Source organism: Carcharodon carcharias, chromosome 1 (assembly GCF_017639515.1).
Source record: "Carcharodon carcharias isolate sCarCar2 chromosome 1, sCarCar2.pri, whole genome shotgun sequence".
Taxonomy (NCBI): domain Eukaryota; kingdom Metazoa; phylum Chordata; class Chondrichthyes; order Lamniformes; family Lamnidae; genus Carcharodon; species Carcharodon carcharias.
In genome coordinates, this window is record NC_054467.1 from 264,807,115 (window position 1) to 264,825,229 (window position 18,115).

General features: G+C 50.7%; 1 protein-coding gene across 1 annotated transcript in view; it reads left to right on the forward strand.

Moving 5' to 3' along the window:
- The first annotated feature begins 3,475 nt into the window (after positions 1-3,475).
- LOC121276079 (isocitrate dehydrogenase [NAD] subunit beta, mitochondrial-like) overlaps positions 3,476-18,115 on the forward strand; it is a 36,709-nt gene continuing 22,069 nt past the window's right edge. Inside the window, exons 1-5 of the mRNA XM_041184020.1 lie at positions 3,476-3,631; positions 6,068-6,148; positions 9,646-9,753; positions 10,164-10,284; positions 12,285-12,346. Of these exons, the coding sequence (XP_041039954.1) occupies positions 3,596-3,631; positions 6,068-6,148; positions 9,646-9,753; positions 10,164-10,284; positions 12,285-12,346 (408 nt within the window). The 5' untranslated portion in view covers positions 3,476-3,595. The remainder of the gene's footprint in view (positions 3,632-6,067; positions 6,149-9,645; positions 9,754-10,163; positions 10,285-12,284; positions 12,347-18,115) is intronic.

Below are 18,115 nucleotides of genomic sequence, written 5' to 3' on the forward strand. Positions count from 1 at the left end.
CCCCGTGACTGGCAGGGGGGCCCGACCACTCACAAGCGCAGGGTTCCCACAGCCGCCGCAGCGCCAGCCAATGGCGCACCGGACCGCCCGTGATTGACGGGAGCACTGGCCAATCGGTCCTGCCATGCGCCCATTGGCTGGATGATCATAGCCAATCGCAGCTGGGGTTCGTTTGATGGATGTCCTCTCTGACCAACAGGAAAAGGCTACATTTCGACTGACGGTAGGACCAGCCAATCGGTAACAAGCATCTCCGAATTAAGTCAGTGTCTGACCTCATTGGCGGAAGAACTCAGGTTGTGATTGGTCCGAGCCTTGACAACAGTGGATGATGATGTAATTCCCCTCTCAGCCCAATCCAGGTTCTGTACAGGGATCCGGGTGAGTGCCTGATGCAGAGGGCTGGCACGGACACGGTGGGCCCAATGGCCTCCCTCTAGGCTGTAACCATTCTCTGCTTCTCTGAAAGTGAGTGGAACCTCACTGGTCACCCATACCCAACAGCAGTACCTCCCTCCCCCAGGCCCTGCTAACACTGGCTATCACCTGGTTTGGCTGACAGACCCATGTAGAACAAACCGCTAACTCCTGACAAACTGACCGGAGGCCCTTGAGTCCTTCGAGAAGAGTAAAACTCCCGGAAGCGACAGCTTGCCGGTTGGAGTCCTGGCCGGCAGCATGTCAGAATCCATGAGGAAAGGCATCATCACCCTCATCTACAAGCACAAGGGGGGAAAAGGGAGGAAATTAGAAATTGGCGACCCATTTCGCTGTTGAATGTGGACTATAAGATTCTGTCCAATCGGGTCAAATCCGCTCTGGAATGGGTGGTCCACCCTGACCAGACCTGCACTGTGCCGGGCAGGAAGATCTCTGACAGCCTCGTGCTGCTCAGGGATACGATTGCCTATGTGCAGGACAGGGGTGTGGATACCTGCCTCATCGGCCTGGATCAGGAGAAGGCCTTTGACAGAATATCCCACACCTACATGGTGGATGTGCTCTCCAAAATGGGGTTTGGGGAAGGAATTCGCAATTGGATCCAACTGCTCTACACTAACATCAGGAGCGCAGTCTCAATCAATGGGTGGGAATCAGATAGCTTTCCCATTAAATCTGGAGTCAGACAGGGTTGCCCTCTCTCCCCTGTCCTGTTTGTGTGTTGCATAGAACCCTTTGCTGAGTCCATCAGGAAGGATCCGGGCATAAGAGGAGTGACGATCCCAGGCAGTGGAGGCACTCAGGTCAAAGTCTCCCTGTACATGGACGATGTCGCTGTCTTCTGCTCGGGTTCGCTGTCAGTGCGCAGACTGATCCACATCTGCAACCAGTTCGAACTGGCCTCGGGAGCCAAGGTAAATCGTGGGAAGAACGAGGCCATGTTCTTTGGGAAATGGGCTGACCGACCCTTTGTCCCCTTCACTGTCAGGGCTGACGGCCTGAAGGTACTGGGGATATGGTTCGGAGGGACCAGGACACGCGTTAGAAACTGGAAGGAGCGAGTGTCTATGGTGAAAAGGAAACTGGGCGTGTGGGAGCGACGCTCCCTCTCCATTGCGGGTAAGAACCTGGTCATCAGGTGTGAGGCACTCTCGCTGTTGCTGTACATGGCGCAGGTCTGGCCCATTCCACACTCCTGCGTGGTGGCGATCACCCGAGCCATCTTTCGCTTTATCTGGAGGTTGAAAATGGATCATGTCCACGGGGTCACGATGTACAAGCCTCTAGATAAAGAGGGAAAAAACGTGCCCAACATCGCCCTCATCCTGATGGCCATCTTTGTGTGTGGCTGCATCAAGCTGTGTGTAAACCCTCAGTACGCAAACACCAAGTGTCACTACATGCTGAGGTTCTACCTGTCCCCGGTGTAGCGAAGGATGGGTATGGCCACGCTGCCGCGGAATGCTCCAAGTAGTTGGTCCGTGCCGTACCACCTGTCCCTCGTGGGAAAATTTATGCAGAGAAACACCTTTGACCACTAGACCATCAGGCAGTGGTCGGGATGTAATGTCTTAGAGGCCCTGAGGGAAAAGGAGAGGGTGGATCCTGTGGGATGGTTCCCCGAGCAGACTGTCAAAGTCATTTAGCAGAATGCCTCATCGCCAGAACTTTCCAACAAGCACCAAGATGTAGCTTGGCTGGTGGTGAGAAAAGCCCTCACTAAGGAAATGGATATACATTGCATTGGAGGTGGTACAGCAAAGGTTCACTAGATTGATCCCTTTGATGAGAGCATTGCCCTATGATAAAAGGCTGGGTAAATTGGGTCTACATTCTCTGGAATTTAGAAGAACAAGAGGTAATTTTATTGAACCCTGCAAGATTCTGAAGGTGCTTCACAGGGTAGGCACTGCAAGGCTGCGAAATTTAGAATGTGAGGGCACAGTCTCAGGAAAAGGGGCAGATTACTTAGGACTGACAATGAGGAGAAATTTCTTCACTCCATGAAGCCATTGTCAATTGTCATAAAAACCCATCTGGTTCACTAATATCCTTTAGGGAAGGAAATCTGCCATCCTTAGCTGGACTCCAGACCCACAGCAATGTGGTTGACTCTTAAACGCCCTCTGAAATGGCCTATCAAGCCACTCAGTTCTCAAGGATAATTAGGGATGGGCAATAAATGCAGGCCCAGCCAGCGATGCCCACATCCCATGAACGAATAATAAAAACCTCAAAGAATTGTGAATACCCCAGGGGGCTGTGAGTGCTCCATCGTTGACTATCTTAAGGCTGGGTTAGACAGATTTTGGTCTGTCAGGGAAACAAGGAATATGCCTGGAGTGGGCGGAAAGGGAATTGAAGTCCGAGATCGGCCATGATCATAGTGAATGATGAAGCCGTCTGAATGGGGTTACTAGGCATGGTTTTCTCCTGCTCCTATCTCTTATATTCGTTCAGGTAACTCTAGCTTTGCATGTCCCTATGTGAACAAGCTTGGTTAGTAGCCAAACTATCTCCACTTTTAAGGTCTTCCTTTTCTCCTCCCCAAAAAAGCTGCTGAGGCTGGGGGGTGGGGGGGGGGTCAACTTAAAATTTCATAACTGAGACTGATAGCTATTTGTTAGCCAAGGGGACGGTGAGAGAGAGGTCAGCGATGGTCGAACAGAAGGGTGTGACTGGGTTGAGGGGTTGAATGGCCTGCACAGTGAGTTGAGAATCTCTCTTGTTGGAGGTGGGTGTGAATGTCTCAGGTACAGACCAGTGACACTGGGAATATGGTGAAGCCAATGGAAGTAGCTGAGCTACAGACAGAGGCACTGGAGGTGGGGAGGGGTCTCAGGGAAACCAGGAATGGGGATCCTTGTAAATTCCTCATTCTAAAACAGTGATCATCAATTGCAAAATGTAACATGACTGAAAACAATCTATGACATTCAATGAGCATAATTCAATATTCAATCTGGAAATATGTTTTACTGAATGTGAAACAAATCAGGGCAGCAGCACAGGGCCCTGCACCTCCAGGCTAGGGGGCGCTGCAATGGGGGTGGGGGAGTCAGGCAGTTGCTCAGCTCCGGGCGAAGTCAGGACCACCTTGTCCACACACACACTCCTCGGCGGTCAGTGAACCGGAAGCAGATGACCCGGAGTCATGGCGGCACTGAGGGTCTTGGGAACCGCAGCAAAGGTTTGGTGGGGAAATTAACTCAAGGTCGGGGGGTCGGGGGGGGGTGGGGGTGGTGGTGGTGGTGGTGGTGGTGAGGAAGGGGGGGTGGAGGGAGGGAGGGAGGGGGTGAGGAGGCAGGGGAGGGGAGGGGGGTGGGGTGGGGAGGGAGGGGGAGGAAGGAGGGTGGGGGAGGAGAGGGGGTGAGGAGGGGAGGGGGCGGGGGGGAGGAGGGGAGGGGGCGGGGGGGGAGGAGGGGAGGGGGCGGGGGGGAGGAGGGGAGGGGGCGGGGGGGTGAGAAGGGAGGGGGAGGGCGGGGGTGAGAAGGGAGGGGGAGGGCGGGGGGGTGAGGAGGGAGGGAGGGCGAGTGGGCAGGGGGTGAGGAGGGGGGTGAGGAGGGAAGGGGGTGAGGAGGCAGGGGAGGGGAGTGGGTGAGGGGGGAGGGGGAGGCGGGGGGGGTGAGGAGGGAGGACGGGAGGGGCGGAGGGGGGGCGGGGGGAGGAGGGCGGGAGGGGGAGGCGGCGGGGGGGTGAGGAGGGAGGGAGGGGGAGGGCGGGGGGGTGAGGAGGGAGGGAGGGCGAGTGGGCGGGGGGTGAGGAGGGAGGGAGGGCGAGTGGGCGGGGGGGGTGAGGAGGGAGGGAAGGGGAGGGGGGTGAGGTGGGGGGGTGAGGAGGGAGGGGGGAATGGACGGTGGGGTGCGGAGGGGGAGGGGGGTGAGGAAGGGGGTGCGGGGGGAGTGAGGAGAGAGGAGGAGGGGGGAGGCAGGTGAGGAGTGAGGTGGGGGGAGGAGGGTGGTTGGGGGGAGGAGTGGGGGGAGGGGTGGTGGGGTGGGGGGAGGAGGGGTGGGGGGGTGGGGGAGGGGTGGAGGTGTGGGGTGGGGGAGGAGAGGAGGGGTGGTGGGAGGAGGGGAGCGTTGGGGGGGTTGGGGGGGAGGGTGTGAGGAGGTGGGGGGTGGCGGGGTGAAGAGTGGGGTGGAGGGAGAGAGGGGAGGGGGGTGTGTGAGGAGGGGAGGGGAGGGGGGTGTGAGGAGGGGGAGGTGGGTGTGAATAGGGGAGGGAGAGGGGGAGGGGGGTGTGAAGAGGGGAGGGGGTGTGAAGAGGGGAGGGGGGCATGAAGAGGGGAGGTGGAGGGGGGGTGAAGAGGGGGGAGGGGGCAGTGAAGTGGGGGGTGAAGAGGGGGGGAGGGGGCATGAAGAGGGAGGGGGTAGGGGGAGTGGGGAGGGGGGTGAAGAGAGGGGGTGGGTGGAAGGGGGGAGGGAGGAGGGGTGAAGAGGAGAGGGGGAGGGGAGAGGGGAGGGTGGTGGGGGGGGTGAAGAGGAGAGGGGGTGGGGGAAGGGGGAGGGAGGGGGGGTGAAGAGGAGAGGGGGAGGGGAGAGGGGAGGGGGTGGGGGGGGTGAAGAGGAGAGGGGGGAGGGGGCAGAAGGGGGGTGTAGGGGGGAGGAGAGGGGAGGGGGCTGGGGGGGTGAAGAGGAAAGGGGGAGGGGGGTGAAGAGGGGAGGAGGGGCAGGGGGTGAAGAGGGAGGGGAGGGGACTGAAGAATGAGGGGGGAAGCTAGGTGAAGAGACCGAGGTTCGGTGGGTGGAGAGAGAGAGGGTGATGGGTTGATTGAATGAAGGGAGTGAGACAGAGAGTTAGAGGGGATATGGAGAGTGACTGGAGGAGAGAGTGTGTTTACGAGAGAGGACTCGGGGGGGCAATGAGAGAGGGAGAGGGTCTGGGGGCAATGAGAGAGGACGATTGAATGAGAGAGAGAAGTATTGGTGGAGAATGAGAGAGGGACTGGGGGAGAAAGAGAGAGAAGTACCTGGGGAGATGGAGGGACTCGGGGGAGAGAAATTGTTTTCTTTGCCCCTTTCCCCCTGGCTGTGCTCTTCCCCCAGGTTCTCCCCCCACCGACCCTGTCTCTGTGTCTCTCCCCCCCGACCCTGTCTCTGTGTCTCTCCCCCCCGACCCTCTCTCTGTGTCTCTCCCCCCCGACCCTCTCTCTGTGTCTCTCCCCCCACCCCCACCCTGTCTCTGTGTCCCTCCCCCACGACCTTCCCTCTGTGTCTCTCCCCCCCCGGCCCTCTCTCTGTGTCTCTCCCCACCGACCCTCTCTCTGTGTCTCTCCCCCCCCCCACCCTGTCTCTGTGTCTCTCCCCCCCGACCCTGTCTCTGTGTCTCTCCCCCCCGACCCTCTCTCTGTGTCTCTCCCCCCCGACCCTCTCTCTGTGTCTCTCCCCCCCCCCCCACCCTGTCTCTGTGTCCCTCCCCCACGACCTTCCCTCTGTGTCTCTCCCCCCCTGACCCTCTCTCTGTGTCTCTCCCCCCCCGGCCCTCTCTCTGTGTCTCTCCCCCCCCCCACCCTGTCTCTGTGTCCCTCCCCCACGACCTTCCCTCTGTGTCTCTCCCCCCCGACCCTCTCTCTGTGTCTCTTCCTAGCCCAATCTCTCTGGTAACTGATTTTTTTTTTCTCTTTCAGAATTACAGTTATGCACAGAGTGTTGTTGCCTCACGAACCCTCCTGAGCAGCCCCTCACTGAGCTCATCACCTCAGTCACAGGTAAAATGATCCCTGGGGAGGTTCCCTGTCCGGCCTATTCCTGACTCCACTCTCACTGTATTCCACTCGGCAGCGAGCCAGTTATTTTCTCCAAGCGTATACTTCATTCAGAAAATTTTGCAAAGTACAATACGTAAGAGCACAAATTTGGTATTACATAGAGTGCAGTACAGTTCAATTTCTTTCAGTACAGTGTGTAACGCTCTGAGATGTCTCACCATTCACAATTAAATGTTCATTTATTGTCAAACATTTTCTGGTGCACACAGCCCCAGGGATTCTACTTGGTTTCCAGCTCCTTGGTATCCTATGGCAGGAAGGTCTTGGACATTGACCTTTCACCATTGTGCCTCGCAGCACTGGCTCAAGTCTTCAGTGTGTCCCTCAGCACATGCTCCTGGATCTTGGAATGTGCCAGTCTGCAACACTGACAGCTCTTTCCACTGGAGACCAAGGAGCATCTTTCACTGAGTTGAAGACAGTCCAGCAGCTGTTGATCTTTATCTCAGGCATGCATCCGAGGAGCAGCCACAGAGTACAGAGTCCTGTGTTACAGAGCTGCTTGGGATAAACCTTGACAAAAATCACTGCAAAAGGACGCTTGGAAAGAGAGGCAAAGGCACATTTCAGAAGGAAATGGATAATTGTCTCTTTCCCGCAGCAGGCACCTTGAGAGCAATGTGTGGTGAGTAGCACTGAGACTCCGGGCGTGCAGGAAGCGTCTGACTGGCAGGGCCCTTCTCCCCCGCCTGCCCACAATACCTCTTGGTGCATGTTTGAAAGTTGTGGCGTTGAGGCATTCTGTCAGATGACCTTGATGGTCTTCTTGGGAATCATCTGACAGGATCCACCATCCCCTTTTCCCGGAGGCCCTTGAGGATGTTACAAGTGGATTTGTGGTCTAAGATGCTTTTCTCCACAATCATTGTCACAAGGTTAGGTGTAGCTGAATGGAGCATTCCACAGCAATGTGGCCAAACCCATCCTTCACAACACTGGTGATTGATATTTGTCTACCAAGGGCCTACACACAGCTAGATGGTCATCTCCGCGATTCTACAGACTCTGGAACAGTTCCTACAGATTGGAGGGTAGCTAATGTAACCCCACTATTTAAAAAGGGAGGCAGAGAGAAAACAGGGACTTATAGACCAGTCAGCCTGAAGTTGGTAATGGGGAAAATTCTAGAGTCCATTATAAAAGATTTAATAGCTGAGCACTTGGAAAACAGTGGCAGAATCGGACAGAGTCAGCATGGATTTATGAAAGGGAAATCATGCTTGACAAATCTACTGGAATTTTTCGAAGGTGTAACTAGTAGAGTTGATGAAAGGGAGCCATTGGATGGTTTATTTGGACTTTCAGAAGGCTTTCGACAAAGTCCCACATAAGAGATTAGCGTGCAAAATTAAATCACATGGGATTGGGGGTAGTGTATTGAGATGGATAGAAAACTGGTGGGCAGACAGGAAACAAAGAGTAGGAATAAACGGGTCTTTTTCCGAATGGCAGGCAGTGACTAGTGGGGTACCGCAGGGATCGGTGCTGGGATCCCAATTATTCACTATATGTATATTAATGATTTAGATGAGGGAACTAAATGTAATATCTCCAAATTTGCAGATGACACAAAGCTGGGTGGGAGGGTGAGCTGTGAGGATGATGTAGAGATTCTTCAGTGTGATTTGGACAAGCTGAGTGAGTGGGCAAATTCTTCAGAGTGATTTGGACAAGCTGAGTGAGTGGGCAAATGCATGGCAGATGCAGGATAATGTGGATAAATGTGAGGTTATCCACTTTGGTAGCAAAAACAGGAAGGCAGATTATCTGAAACAAAAACAGAATTACCTGGAAAAACTCAGCAGGTCTGGCAGCATCGGCGGAGAAGAAAAGAGTTGACGTTTCGAGTCCTCATGACCCTTCGACAGTTCTGTCGAAGGGTCATGAGGACTCGAAACGTCAACTCTTTTCTTCTCCGCCGATGCTGCCAGACCTGCTGAGTTTTTCCAGGTAATTCTGTTTTTGTTTTGGATTTCCAGCATCCGCAGTTTTTTTGTTTTTTTTTTAGGCAGATTATCTGAATGGCTATAAATTGAGAGAGGGGAATGTGCAGCAAGACCTGGGTGTCCTTGTACACCAGTCGCTGAAGGTAAGCATGCAGGTGCAGCAGGCGGTAAAGAAGGCAAATGGTATGTTGGCCTTCATAGCCAGAGGATTGGAGTACAGGATCAGGGATGTCTTGCTGCAATTATACAGGGCCTTGGTGAGACCACACCTGGAATATTATGTGCAGTTTTGGTCTCCTTATCCTGTACATATGGCCTCAGGCTATCATATCCCTGGGTAGCACAAGAAATCTTCCTGCTGGATATGGCGCAGATCTGATCACCGTGGATCACAAACACCAGGGCACTTGACTTGATTGGACAGAATTTTGCAGGCCACATTAATCAGTGAAATGACCACCCATTTCTGATTTCAGTGCTGCTTGTCGATGAGGGTGATGATACCTTTCCTGATGGATTCTGACATGCTGCTAGCTAGAAGCATACCCTTGTACACTTGCAGCAGGTCTGGGCCAATCTAGTCCCACAGAGTTGAACGTGACTTGGCCGGCAAGCTGTCTCTTCCCAGAATATTACTCGTCTTGAAGAACCTAGCGGCATTTGTCAGCTCGTTCATGTGTAAACTCCTCCCAATCACTGTCCTCTAAGACTTCTGAGATAGAGGGCAAGAAGGAGTGGGAGGCTGTGCGGTCAGTGTGCTTAACATCATACAGCCCAGCATAAAAGGATTTGCTGATCCTTCGTACGTTTCGGCCATGATGACATCACCAAGTCATCCTTCAAGGGCCACTCTGCCTAGATGCTGATCTTGGAGGCTTCTGAAGCAAAGAGCGAGGCCTGCTGGCTCTTTAGCTCTTCGAGATCCTCCTTGACATCAACCCCCATCAACTTCAGCAGGGGCAGATTCTGCAGCTTTTCTGGAGTTGGGACATTTCCTTCTGCCTCTCTCTTCTGAACAACTTTGAGGATGAAGAACCTCTTGATGTTCACCTTGATTTCTTCCCGCAGCATGTTAGTGTCTCAAGGGTTGGCGGGGGGGGGGAGGTTTCATGGTTCTCCAACCTTGCCTCTGGTTCACCCCGCAGTCAGCCTCTGAACTCGTAGCTTCTCTTGTCTATCCCACCAGGCTCACGTTCACAGCCCCAGTCTGCGGGACACTGGAGTACAGGCAGGAGCCAGGACATGAACTGAGTCATAATTCTTAACCTCAGCTGGGAGCTGTACATAGCCCTGTTCATCCACCTCCCCCAATCATATACTCCCTTCCTCTTCAATCCCCCCATTTCATCCCCCTCTCCTCTCACTCCCCGCCTTTCCTCCCTGTCATTGTCAACTCCCCCTTAAATCCTCCTTCGCCTCCTTCATTCACCCTGCCATTTCCCCTCTCCCTCTCGATCGAGTGTTGATGGCTTTTCTCTCTCTCTCTCTCAGTTTTCTTCCCCGGCTGTCAGGAGGCCTGATGGTGATTTCCAGGTGACAATGATTCCAGGGGATGGTGTGGGTCCCGAGTTGATGCATGTCGTCAAAGAGGTGTTCAAGGTAACAGCCAGAGGCCATGGACCCTGCGCACTCGCAGAGGGGGAGGGCTGGTTTGGGGGAAAAATTGGGGAGGAGGAGGAAGGGCGGGTGTGGGTCGGAGGGGAGGAGGGACGGGTGTGGGTCGGAGGGGAGGAGGGACGGGTGTGGGTCGGAGGGGAGGAGGGGCGGGTGTGGGTCGGAGGGGCGGGTGTGGGTCGGAGGGGCGGGTGTGGGTCGGAGGGGCGGGTGTGGGTCGGAGGGACGGGTGTGGGTCGGAGGGACGGGCGTGGATCGGAGGGGATGACGGACGGGTGTGGGTCGGAGGGGAGGGATAGGGGCGGAGGGGAGTCAGGTCAGATGGGTGTGGAGGGGTCAAAGAGTTAGGACACTGGGTGAGGGGTCTTTGTTTAAGGTGTTATCTGTCCCCTAAGGCTGCGGAGGTGCCAGTTCAGTTTGACGAACATCATGTGAGTGAGGTTCACAACATGGCTTCAGAGGAGAAACTGGACGAAGTCCTCAACTCCATGAAATTGAACCGAGTCGCCATTAAAGGTACAGGGTGTTGGGGGAGGTGCGAGGGTTCACGGAAAGGTGATAATTCCTGTTAAGATAATTGTAATTGTTTTAATATCCTCCCTCCTCTTCACCCTTCGAGTTTCTCCTACTATTTTTGGGATGTTTTCTGTGAGTTCCGCATTGAAGACAGACATATAATATTTGTTGAACGTCTCTGCCATTTCCTTGTTTCCAGTTATTAATTACCCAGTCTCACCCTCTGAGGGACCAATGCTCACTTTAGCTACTCACTTCCTTATATACTTAGCCAACTGGAAATAAGAAATAGCAAAGGAAAGAAATCACTTGTGGGAGTGATTTGGAGGCCCCCCTAACAGTAGCTACACTGTTTGACATTCTACATCATGCCATGGGGGCATGTAAGAAAGGTACTGCAATAATCATGGGTGATTTTAATCTTCATATAGATGGGACAAATAGGATTCACAAAGGTAGCCTTTAGGATGAGTTCTTAGAATGTACTCCAGACAGCTTCTGAGGACAATACATTCTGGAACCAAACAGGGAGCAAGATATTTTAGATTTGGTAATGTTTAATGTGAAAGGATTATTTAATTAATTTATGGTAAAGAATCTTCTAGGCAAGAGTGATCATAACATGGAATAATTTCACATTCAGTTTGAGGGTGAGAAACTTGAGCCTGAAATTAATGTTTTAAACTTAATTAAAGGCAATTTTTTTTATTCGTTCATGGGATGTGGGCATTGCAGGCTAGGCCAGCATTTATTGCCCATCCTTAATTGCCCTTGAGAAGGTGGTGGTGAGTTGCCTTCTTGAACTGCTGCAGTCGATAGGGTGTAGGTACACCCACAGTGCTGTTAGGAAGGGAGTTCCAGGATTTTGACCCAGCCTTAGTGAAGGAATGGCGATGTAAGTCCAAGTCAGGATGGTGTGTGACTTGGAAGGGAACTTGCATGTAGTAGTGTTCCCATGCATCTGCTGCCCTTGTCTTCAGTAGAGGTCGTGGGTTTGGAAGGTGCTGTCAAAGGAACCTTGGTGAATTGCTGCTGTGCACCTTGTAGATGGTACACACTGCTGTTACTGTGCATCGGTGGTGGAGGGAGTGAATGTTTAAGTTGGTGGATGGGGTGCCAAACAAGTGGGCTGCTTTGTCCTGGATAGTGTTGAGCATCTTGATTATTGTTGGAACTGCACTCATCCAGGCAAGTGGAGATGATTCCATCACACTCCTGATTTGTGCTTTGTAGATGGTGGACAGGCTTCGGGGAGTCAGGAGGTGAGCGAACTCAGCAGAATTCCCGGCCTCTGACCTGCTCTTGTAGGCACAGTATTTATATGGCTAGTCCAGTTCAGTTTTTGAACAGTGGTAACCCCTGCAATGTTGATAGTGGGGGATTCAGTGACTGTAAGGACATTGAATGTCATATAGAGATGGTTAGATTCTCCTTTGCTGAAGATGGTCATTGCCTGGCACTTGTATGATGTGAATGTTACTCACCTAATTAATGCCTCTAGACTTCAGCTCTCAGGTCTTGCCGCCTCTCGCTCCCTCTCTCAGCACTTCTTGTCTCGTGCATAACCAGAACAGCACCTCTACCCTCACTGCTCCGAATTCTCCTATATTCTGTCTAAAAGCACTCTGTCAAGTTGGACTTAATGCTACTTACTTTGTCCCTTGGTAAAACCTCCTATATTTTAAGTAGCTGTGATTCCAGAGTCCTGAATTAGGCCCTGCCGGCTAGGGACCAGTTCTAGCTGGCCGCAAAATTAACTAATTCTGCAGTCGCCACTAGCGAGCAGCTTGTTTATCACGAGTCGGAAAGCGACTACAGTTTAAAGTTTAATGCTAAGTGCAAACTTGACTAGATTTTAGAAAGAGATCAACCCTTAAAATTCCTTAACTCACCAAATTCCTTGAATGAGGTAATTACTCTGTCTAGCAGTACTCCCATCGTGCTTGACTTTGTGCTACTTTACCCTCCTAATTCTGTACCTTAACTCATTGTGTTCACAGGGAAGATCTACACTCCGATGGAATATAAGGGCGAGCTGTCATCCTATGAGATGAAGCTGAGGTAAGAGCTGAGCCGTCCTCTGATCAGGATTGTGGGAGGCGAGGGTTTTGGGATTGGGAATGAAGGTTCTCTGAATCCAAGATCATCGCTTCCGTTCTGTCCCCGTGTGAGAAATCTGACAGAGGGGGCGGGGTGTGGGATGATGGGGTGAAAGAAGCAGGATAGGGGTAAAAACATAGAAAATTTACATCACTGAAGGGAACTGTTCAGCTCGTCATGTTTGTGCTGACCGAAAGAGTTATCCAGCATCATCCCACTTGCAGCTCTTGGTCGGTAACTCTGTAGGTTGTGACACTTCAAGTGCTTATCCAATGCAATGAAGGTTCCTGCCCCTATTACGCTTCCGCACAATGAGTTCCTGGCTGCCTGTACCCTGTGGGTGAAGTAATTACTCCTCAACCTCCCCCGAACTCTTCCACCACTTGCTTTAAATCTCTGCCACCTGGTTATTGACCTCTCTACTAATGGAAATGGGAGCTTCCCATCCACTCTATCTAGGCCTTTCATCATTTTCTACACTTCAGTTAAATCTCTCCTCGTCTTCCTCTGTGGCCACGAAAACAAGCCCAGACTATCCAAAACCAAAATACTGCAGGTGCCGGAAATCCGAAATAAAAACAGAAAATGTTGGAAAGACTCAGCAGGTCAGCTAGCGTCTGTGGATTATCCCCAGCCATTCCAGTCTTTCCTCATAGCTAAAAATTCTCCATTCCTGGCAACATCCTTGTAAATCTCTTCTGTACCCCTCTCCAATCCTCCCTGTTACATGGTGACCAGAATTTTACACAGTACTCTAGTTGTGGCCTCACTTGTTTTATACGGTTTGAGCTTAACCTCCCTGCTCTTACATTAATGCCATGGCCAATAAAGAAAGTATCCTCTATGCCTTCTTCACCATCTTAACTGTCTGTCCTGTTACCTTTAGTGTCTGTGGACATGTACTCTAAGGCCCCCCTGTAATTCTATACTTCTCAGAAACCGACCATTTATTGTGTATTCCCTTGCCAACGTTACTTTATACTTTTCTAGGTTGTGCTGCATTTGCCAGTTTTCTGCCCAGCCTTCTAGCCCATTGAGATCTTCCTGCAGTTTACAGCTTTCTTCCTCATTACCATCTACATGGCCATTTTGCAATTACCTGCAAACTCCTTAATCATATCCCTACATTGAGCATTGTCGGTATCCTTCCATCTACGAAAGATGATGGACAGGCGGCAAACAGATCCATTTCAGATGGGGTGTCTTCATATGTTGCACCTTTTGTTGATGGTTAAAGAGGCTAATCCTTGAGAGGCAGGTTCTGCCATAAGTGCCGCGTATACAGCTACCAAGTGTAGTTGTGGGCTGTTATTTTTGACTGTTGGTGTCTGTTGTCACAGAATCACACAGCGCAGACGAGGCTCTTCGGCCCATCGAGTCGGCACCGACTCGTGAGAAACACCTGACCTACCTACCTAATCCCATTTACCAGCACTTGGCCCATAGCCTTGAATGTTATGTGCCAAGTGCTCATCCACTTTTTAAAGGATGTGAGGCAACCCGCCTCCACCACCCTCCCAGGCAGCGCATTCCAGACCGTCACCACCCTCTGGGTAAAAAAGTTTTTCTTACTTCCCCCCGAACCTCCTGCCCCTCACCTTGAACTTATGTCTCCTCGTGACTGACACTTCAACTAAGGGGAACAGCTGCTCCCTATCCACCCTGTCCATGCCTCTCATAATCTTGTACACCTTGATCAGGTTGCCCCTCAGTCTTCTCTGCTCCAACAAAAACAACCCAAGTCTATCCAACCTCTCTTCATAACTTAAATGTTTCATCCCAGGCAACATCCTGGTGAATCTCCTCTGCACTCCCTCCAGTGCAATCACATCCTTCCTATAACGTGGTGACCAGAACTGCACACAGTACTCCAGCTGTGGCCTCACCAAGGTTCTATACAATTCCAACATGATCTCCCTACTTTTGTAATCTATGCCTCGATTGATAAAGGCAAGTGTCCCATATGCCTTTTTCACCACCCCACTAACATGCCCCTCTGTCTTCAGAGATCTATGGACACACCAAGGTCCCTTCCTCAGAACTTCCTAGTGTCATACCGTTCATTGAATACTTCCTTGTTAAATTACTCCTTCCAAAGTGTGTCACCTCACACTTTTCAGGGTTCAGTTTCAACTGCCACTTATCTGCCCATTTGACCATCCCGTCTATATCTTCCTGTAGCCCAAGACACTCAACTTCACTGTTAACCACCCGGCCAATCTTTGTGTCATCTGCAAATTTACTAATCCTACACCCCACATAGTCATCGATATCGTTTATATAAATGACAAATAATTGGGGACCCAGCACAGATCCCTGTGGTACGCCACTGGACACTGGCTTTCAGTCACTAAAGCATCCTTCTGTCATCACCCTCTGTCTCCTACAACTAAGCCAATTTTGAATCCACCTTATCAAATTACCCTGTATCCCTTGTGCATTTGCCTTCTGTATAAGTCTCCCATGTGGGACCTTGTCAAAGGCTTTGCTGAAATCCATATAAACTACATTAACTGCACTACCCTCATCTACACACCTGGTCACCTCCTCAAATAATTCAATCAAATTTGTTAGGCATGACCTCCCTCTGACAAAGCCATGCTGACTATCCCTGATCACACCTTGCCTCTCCAAGTGGAGACAGATTCTCTCCTTCAGAATTTTCTCCAATAGTTTCCCAACCACTGACGTGAGACTCACTGGCCTGTAGTTCCCTGGCTTATCTCTACAACCCTTCTTAAAAAGCGGAACCACATTAGTTGTTCTCCAGTCCTCTGGCACCTCCCCCGAGGCCAGAGAGGAATTAAACATTTGGGTCAGAGCCCCTGTGATCTCCACCCTTGCCTCCCTCAGCAGTCTGGGACACAAATCATCTGGACCTGGTGATTTGTCCACTTTTAAGCCTGTCAACACCTCCAATACCTTGTCACTCCCGATATCAGTTTGCTTAAGAACCTTGCTGTCAAGCTGCTGTCGCCACTGGTCATCATGGTGTTGCATGCCAGCCCACAGGAGGTGTTGCCATTTTCTTCTGTCATCAGCTAGTGACTCCCAGATGTGATAATTGATGTTTAGGGCCTTAAAGTGGAGCTTTGGGTGTTCTACTGGTTGCCTAGCTCCAGCTGCCTCATGATAAAGGAAGTCCTTGGGTATATGACCATCTTTCATTTTGTGGGTGTGCCATGAGCCAGTGACTTCACCTGAGCTAGTTGTTTGGCAGGGCAGAACCTGCATATTGCTTTACAAAAGGGACATTTTTTGTCAAAGCTTTTCATCTAGCACTCATCAGGACAAACCAAGAGGATTGCATGAGGAGATTGCTGATTAGTTGACAAATTGACTGTGATTAGTAGAGGCATTGCCATGGAGAATGCACCAGGCAATTGTGACTGACAGTTAACTGCCAAGCATTGTCTGAAATTTAAACCAGGCAGCTTGACTCTGGTCAAGACATTAATCTGGGGAATGAACCAGCGAATGGCTGTCATTTATTTTGTTTAGCTGAGACAGGTGCAGTGTGTGTTCATGTTTATTTCTGTCTGCAAAGAACAGGGTTTTGTGTATTAGTATGTGTAGCTTCTAGAGAATTACACTGACACACAATTTCAGATTGTCAGTCAGGCTCGCACTGTGGTGCATTTGCGTATACTGGAAGCTACTTGTATTAATCCACAGGGCCCCTACTCTTTGCAAACAGAAAGAAAATTGCACCTGTTTCAGTACACGCATTGCACCAGTTTCAGCTAAACAAAATAAGCGACAACCATTCGTTGGTTTATTCCCCAGGGCAATGTCTTGACAAAGCAGCCTGGTTTAAATTTCAATCAATGCTTAGCAGTTAACTGATCACAATCAACTGGTGCTTTCGCTATGGCAACACCTCTACCAATCACAGTCCCCTTGCCAACCAATCACCGTTGTCTTCTCATACAGCATAAATATGTTGTTTCCCCTGACCTTGGTATTTTCTCGCGAATTGTCCTGATGAGCACAAGACTCTTATTTCGGCAATACTTGAATTCACCTCTATTTGATGAGTGCTGACAAATCAGGACACTCTGCCTTTGTGAGGGCTGCCCCATTTGTGATTGTGTCCTGCCAGTATATACCCATAATGCACAGCAGAAAGCGAAGATAGAAATTGTTAAGTTTCTTACTAGCTGTAGGTCGTCCATGTTTCACCGCCATAAAAGCAGGGATGTGCTGCTGAGGCTTTATAAGGCTCTGGTCAGACCACATTTAGAATATTGTGAGCAATTTTGGGCCCCGTATCTCAGGAAGGATGTTCTGGCCCTGGAGAGGGTCCAGAGGAGGTTCATGAGAATGATCCCAGGAATGAAAGGCTTAACATATGAGGAACGTTTGAGGACTCTGGGTCTATACTCGATGGAGTTTAGAAGAATGAGGGGGGGATCTGATTGAAACTTACAGAATACTGAAAGGCCTGGATAGAGTGGACATGGGGAAGATGTTTCCATTAGTAGACTAGGATCCGAGGGCACAGCCTCAGAGTAAAGGGAAGACCTATTAGAACAGAGATGAGGAGAAACTTCTTTAGCCAGTGAGTGGTGAATCTATGGAATTCATTGCCACAGAAGGCTGTGGAGGCCAGGTCATTGAGTGTATTTAAGACCGAGATAGATAGGTTCTTGATTGGTAAGGGGATCAAAGGTTACGCGGAGAAGGCGGGAGAATGGGGTTGAAAAACTTATCAGCCATGATTGAATGGCGGAGCAGACTGGATGGGCCGAATGGCCTAATTTCTGCTCCTATGTCTTATGGTCTTACAGCAAGGTTCTGAGAACAGGCTTTATAAACTATTGGCTTGGTCCTAAGGTGTCAGCTTGACGTTTACGTTATTCGATGACTGTTTTGAGAGCTGTCAAATATTGATCTATACCACAAAAAACAAGGGACCCAGTTTTCAGGCTGTGGAACCCCATTGGAAACGGCCTTTCAGTCAGAAGAACACCTTTGCGTTCTGCCGCTGAGCCAGTTTTGGATCCACTGGTACCACTTTGCCTTGGACCCCATGGGCCTTTTACTTTAGTGACCAGTCTTCAATGTGGGACCTTGTCAAATATTCTGCTCAGATCCCTGATAGATTACCTCAAATGTGCTACCCTCATTGGCACTCACGTTACTACCTCTGAAAGTTCAGTCCAGTTAGTCAGACTCAATGTTCCCTTTAACAAATCTGTGCTTTCTGTCTTTGATTAACCTGTGTCTTTCTAAATGAAGATTTATCCTCAGAATTGTTCTAATAATTTTCCCATCATTGAGACTGGTCTATAAGAACTCGGTCTATCCCTTTTTAAACAATGGTACTAAGTTAACCGTCCTCCAGTCTTCTGATAGCACACCTGTAATGAGAGAGAATGGGACAATGCAGCACAGAGTCACGAATATTTTTCCTGTCTGCTTTTTTAATAATCCTGGGATATATTTCACCCGGGCCTGGGTGATTTATTTGCTTTCGAGAATGCTAAGCTCCCTAGTATTTTCCGTCTCACTGTGTTCATCTCTTCCAATATTTCACACTGCTCCTCCTTAGCTAGATTGTATCATCCTGCTCTTGTGTGAAGACAGACCTCTGAGCTGTGTGGCCATGCAGCAAGCGGAGGGATCTTGCACGCATGTCGGTCCCTTGAAGTTATCCCTCTGCAGCTGCGCAATAATATTTAACGGAGTCACAGACTTAAGTTAATCACCCCTGCAGTCCAATAAAAAA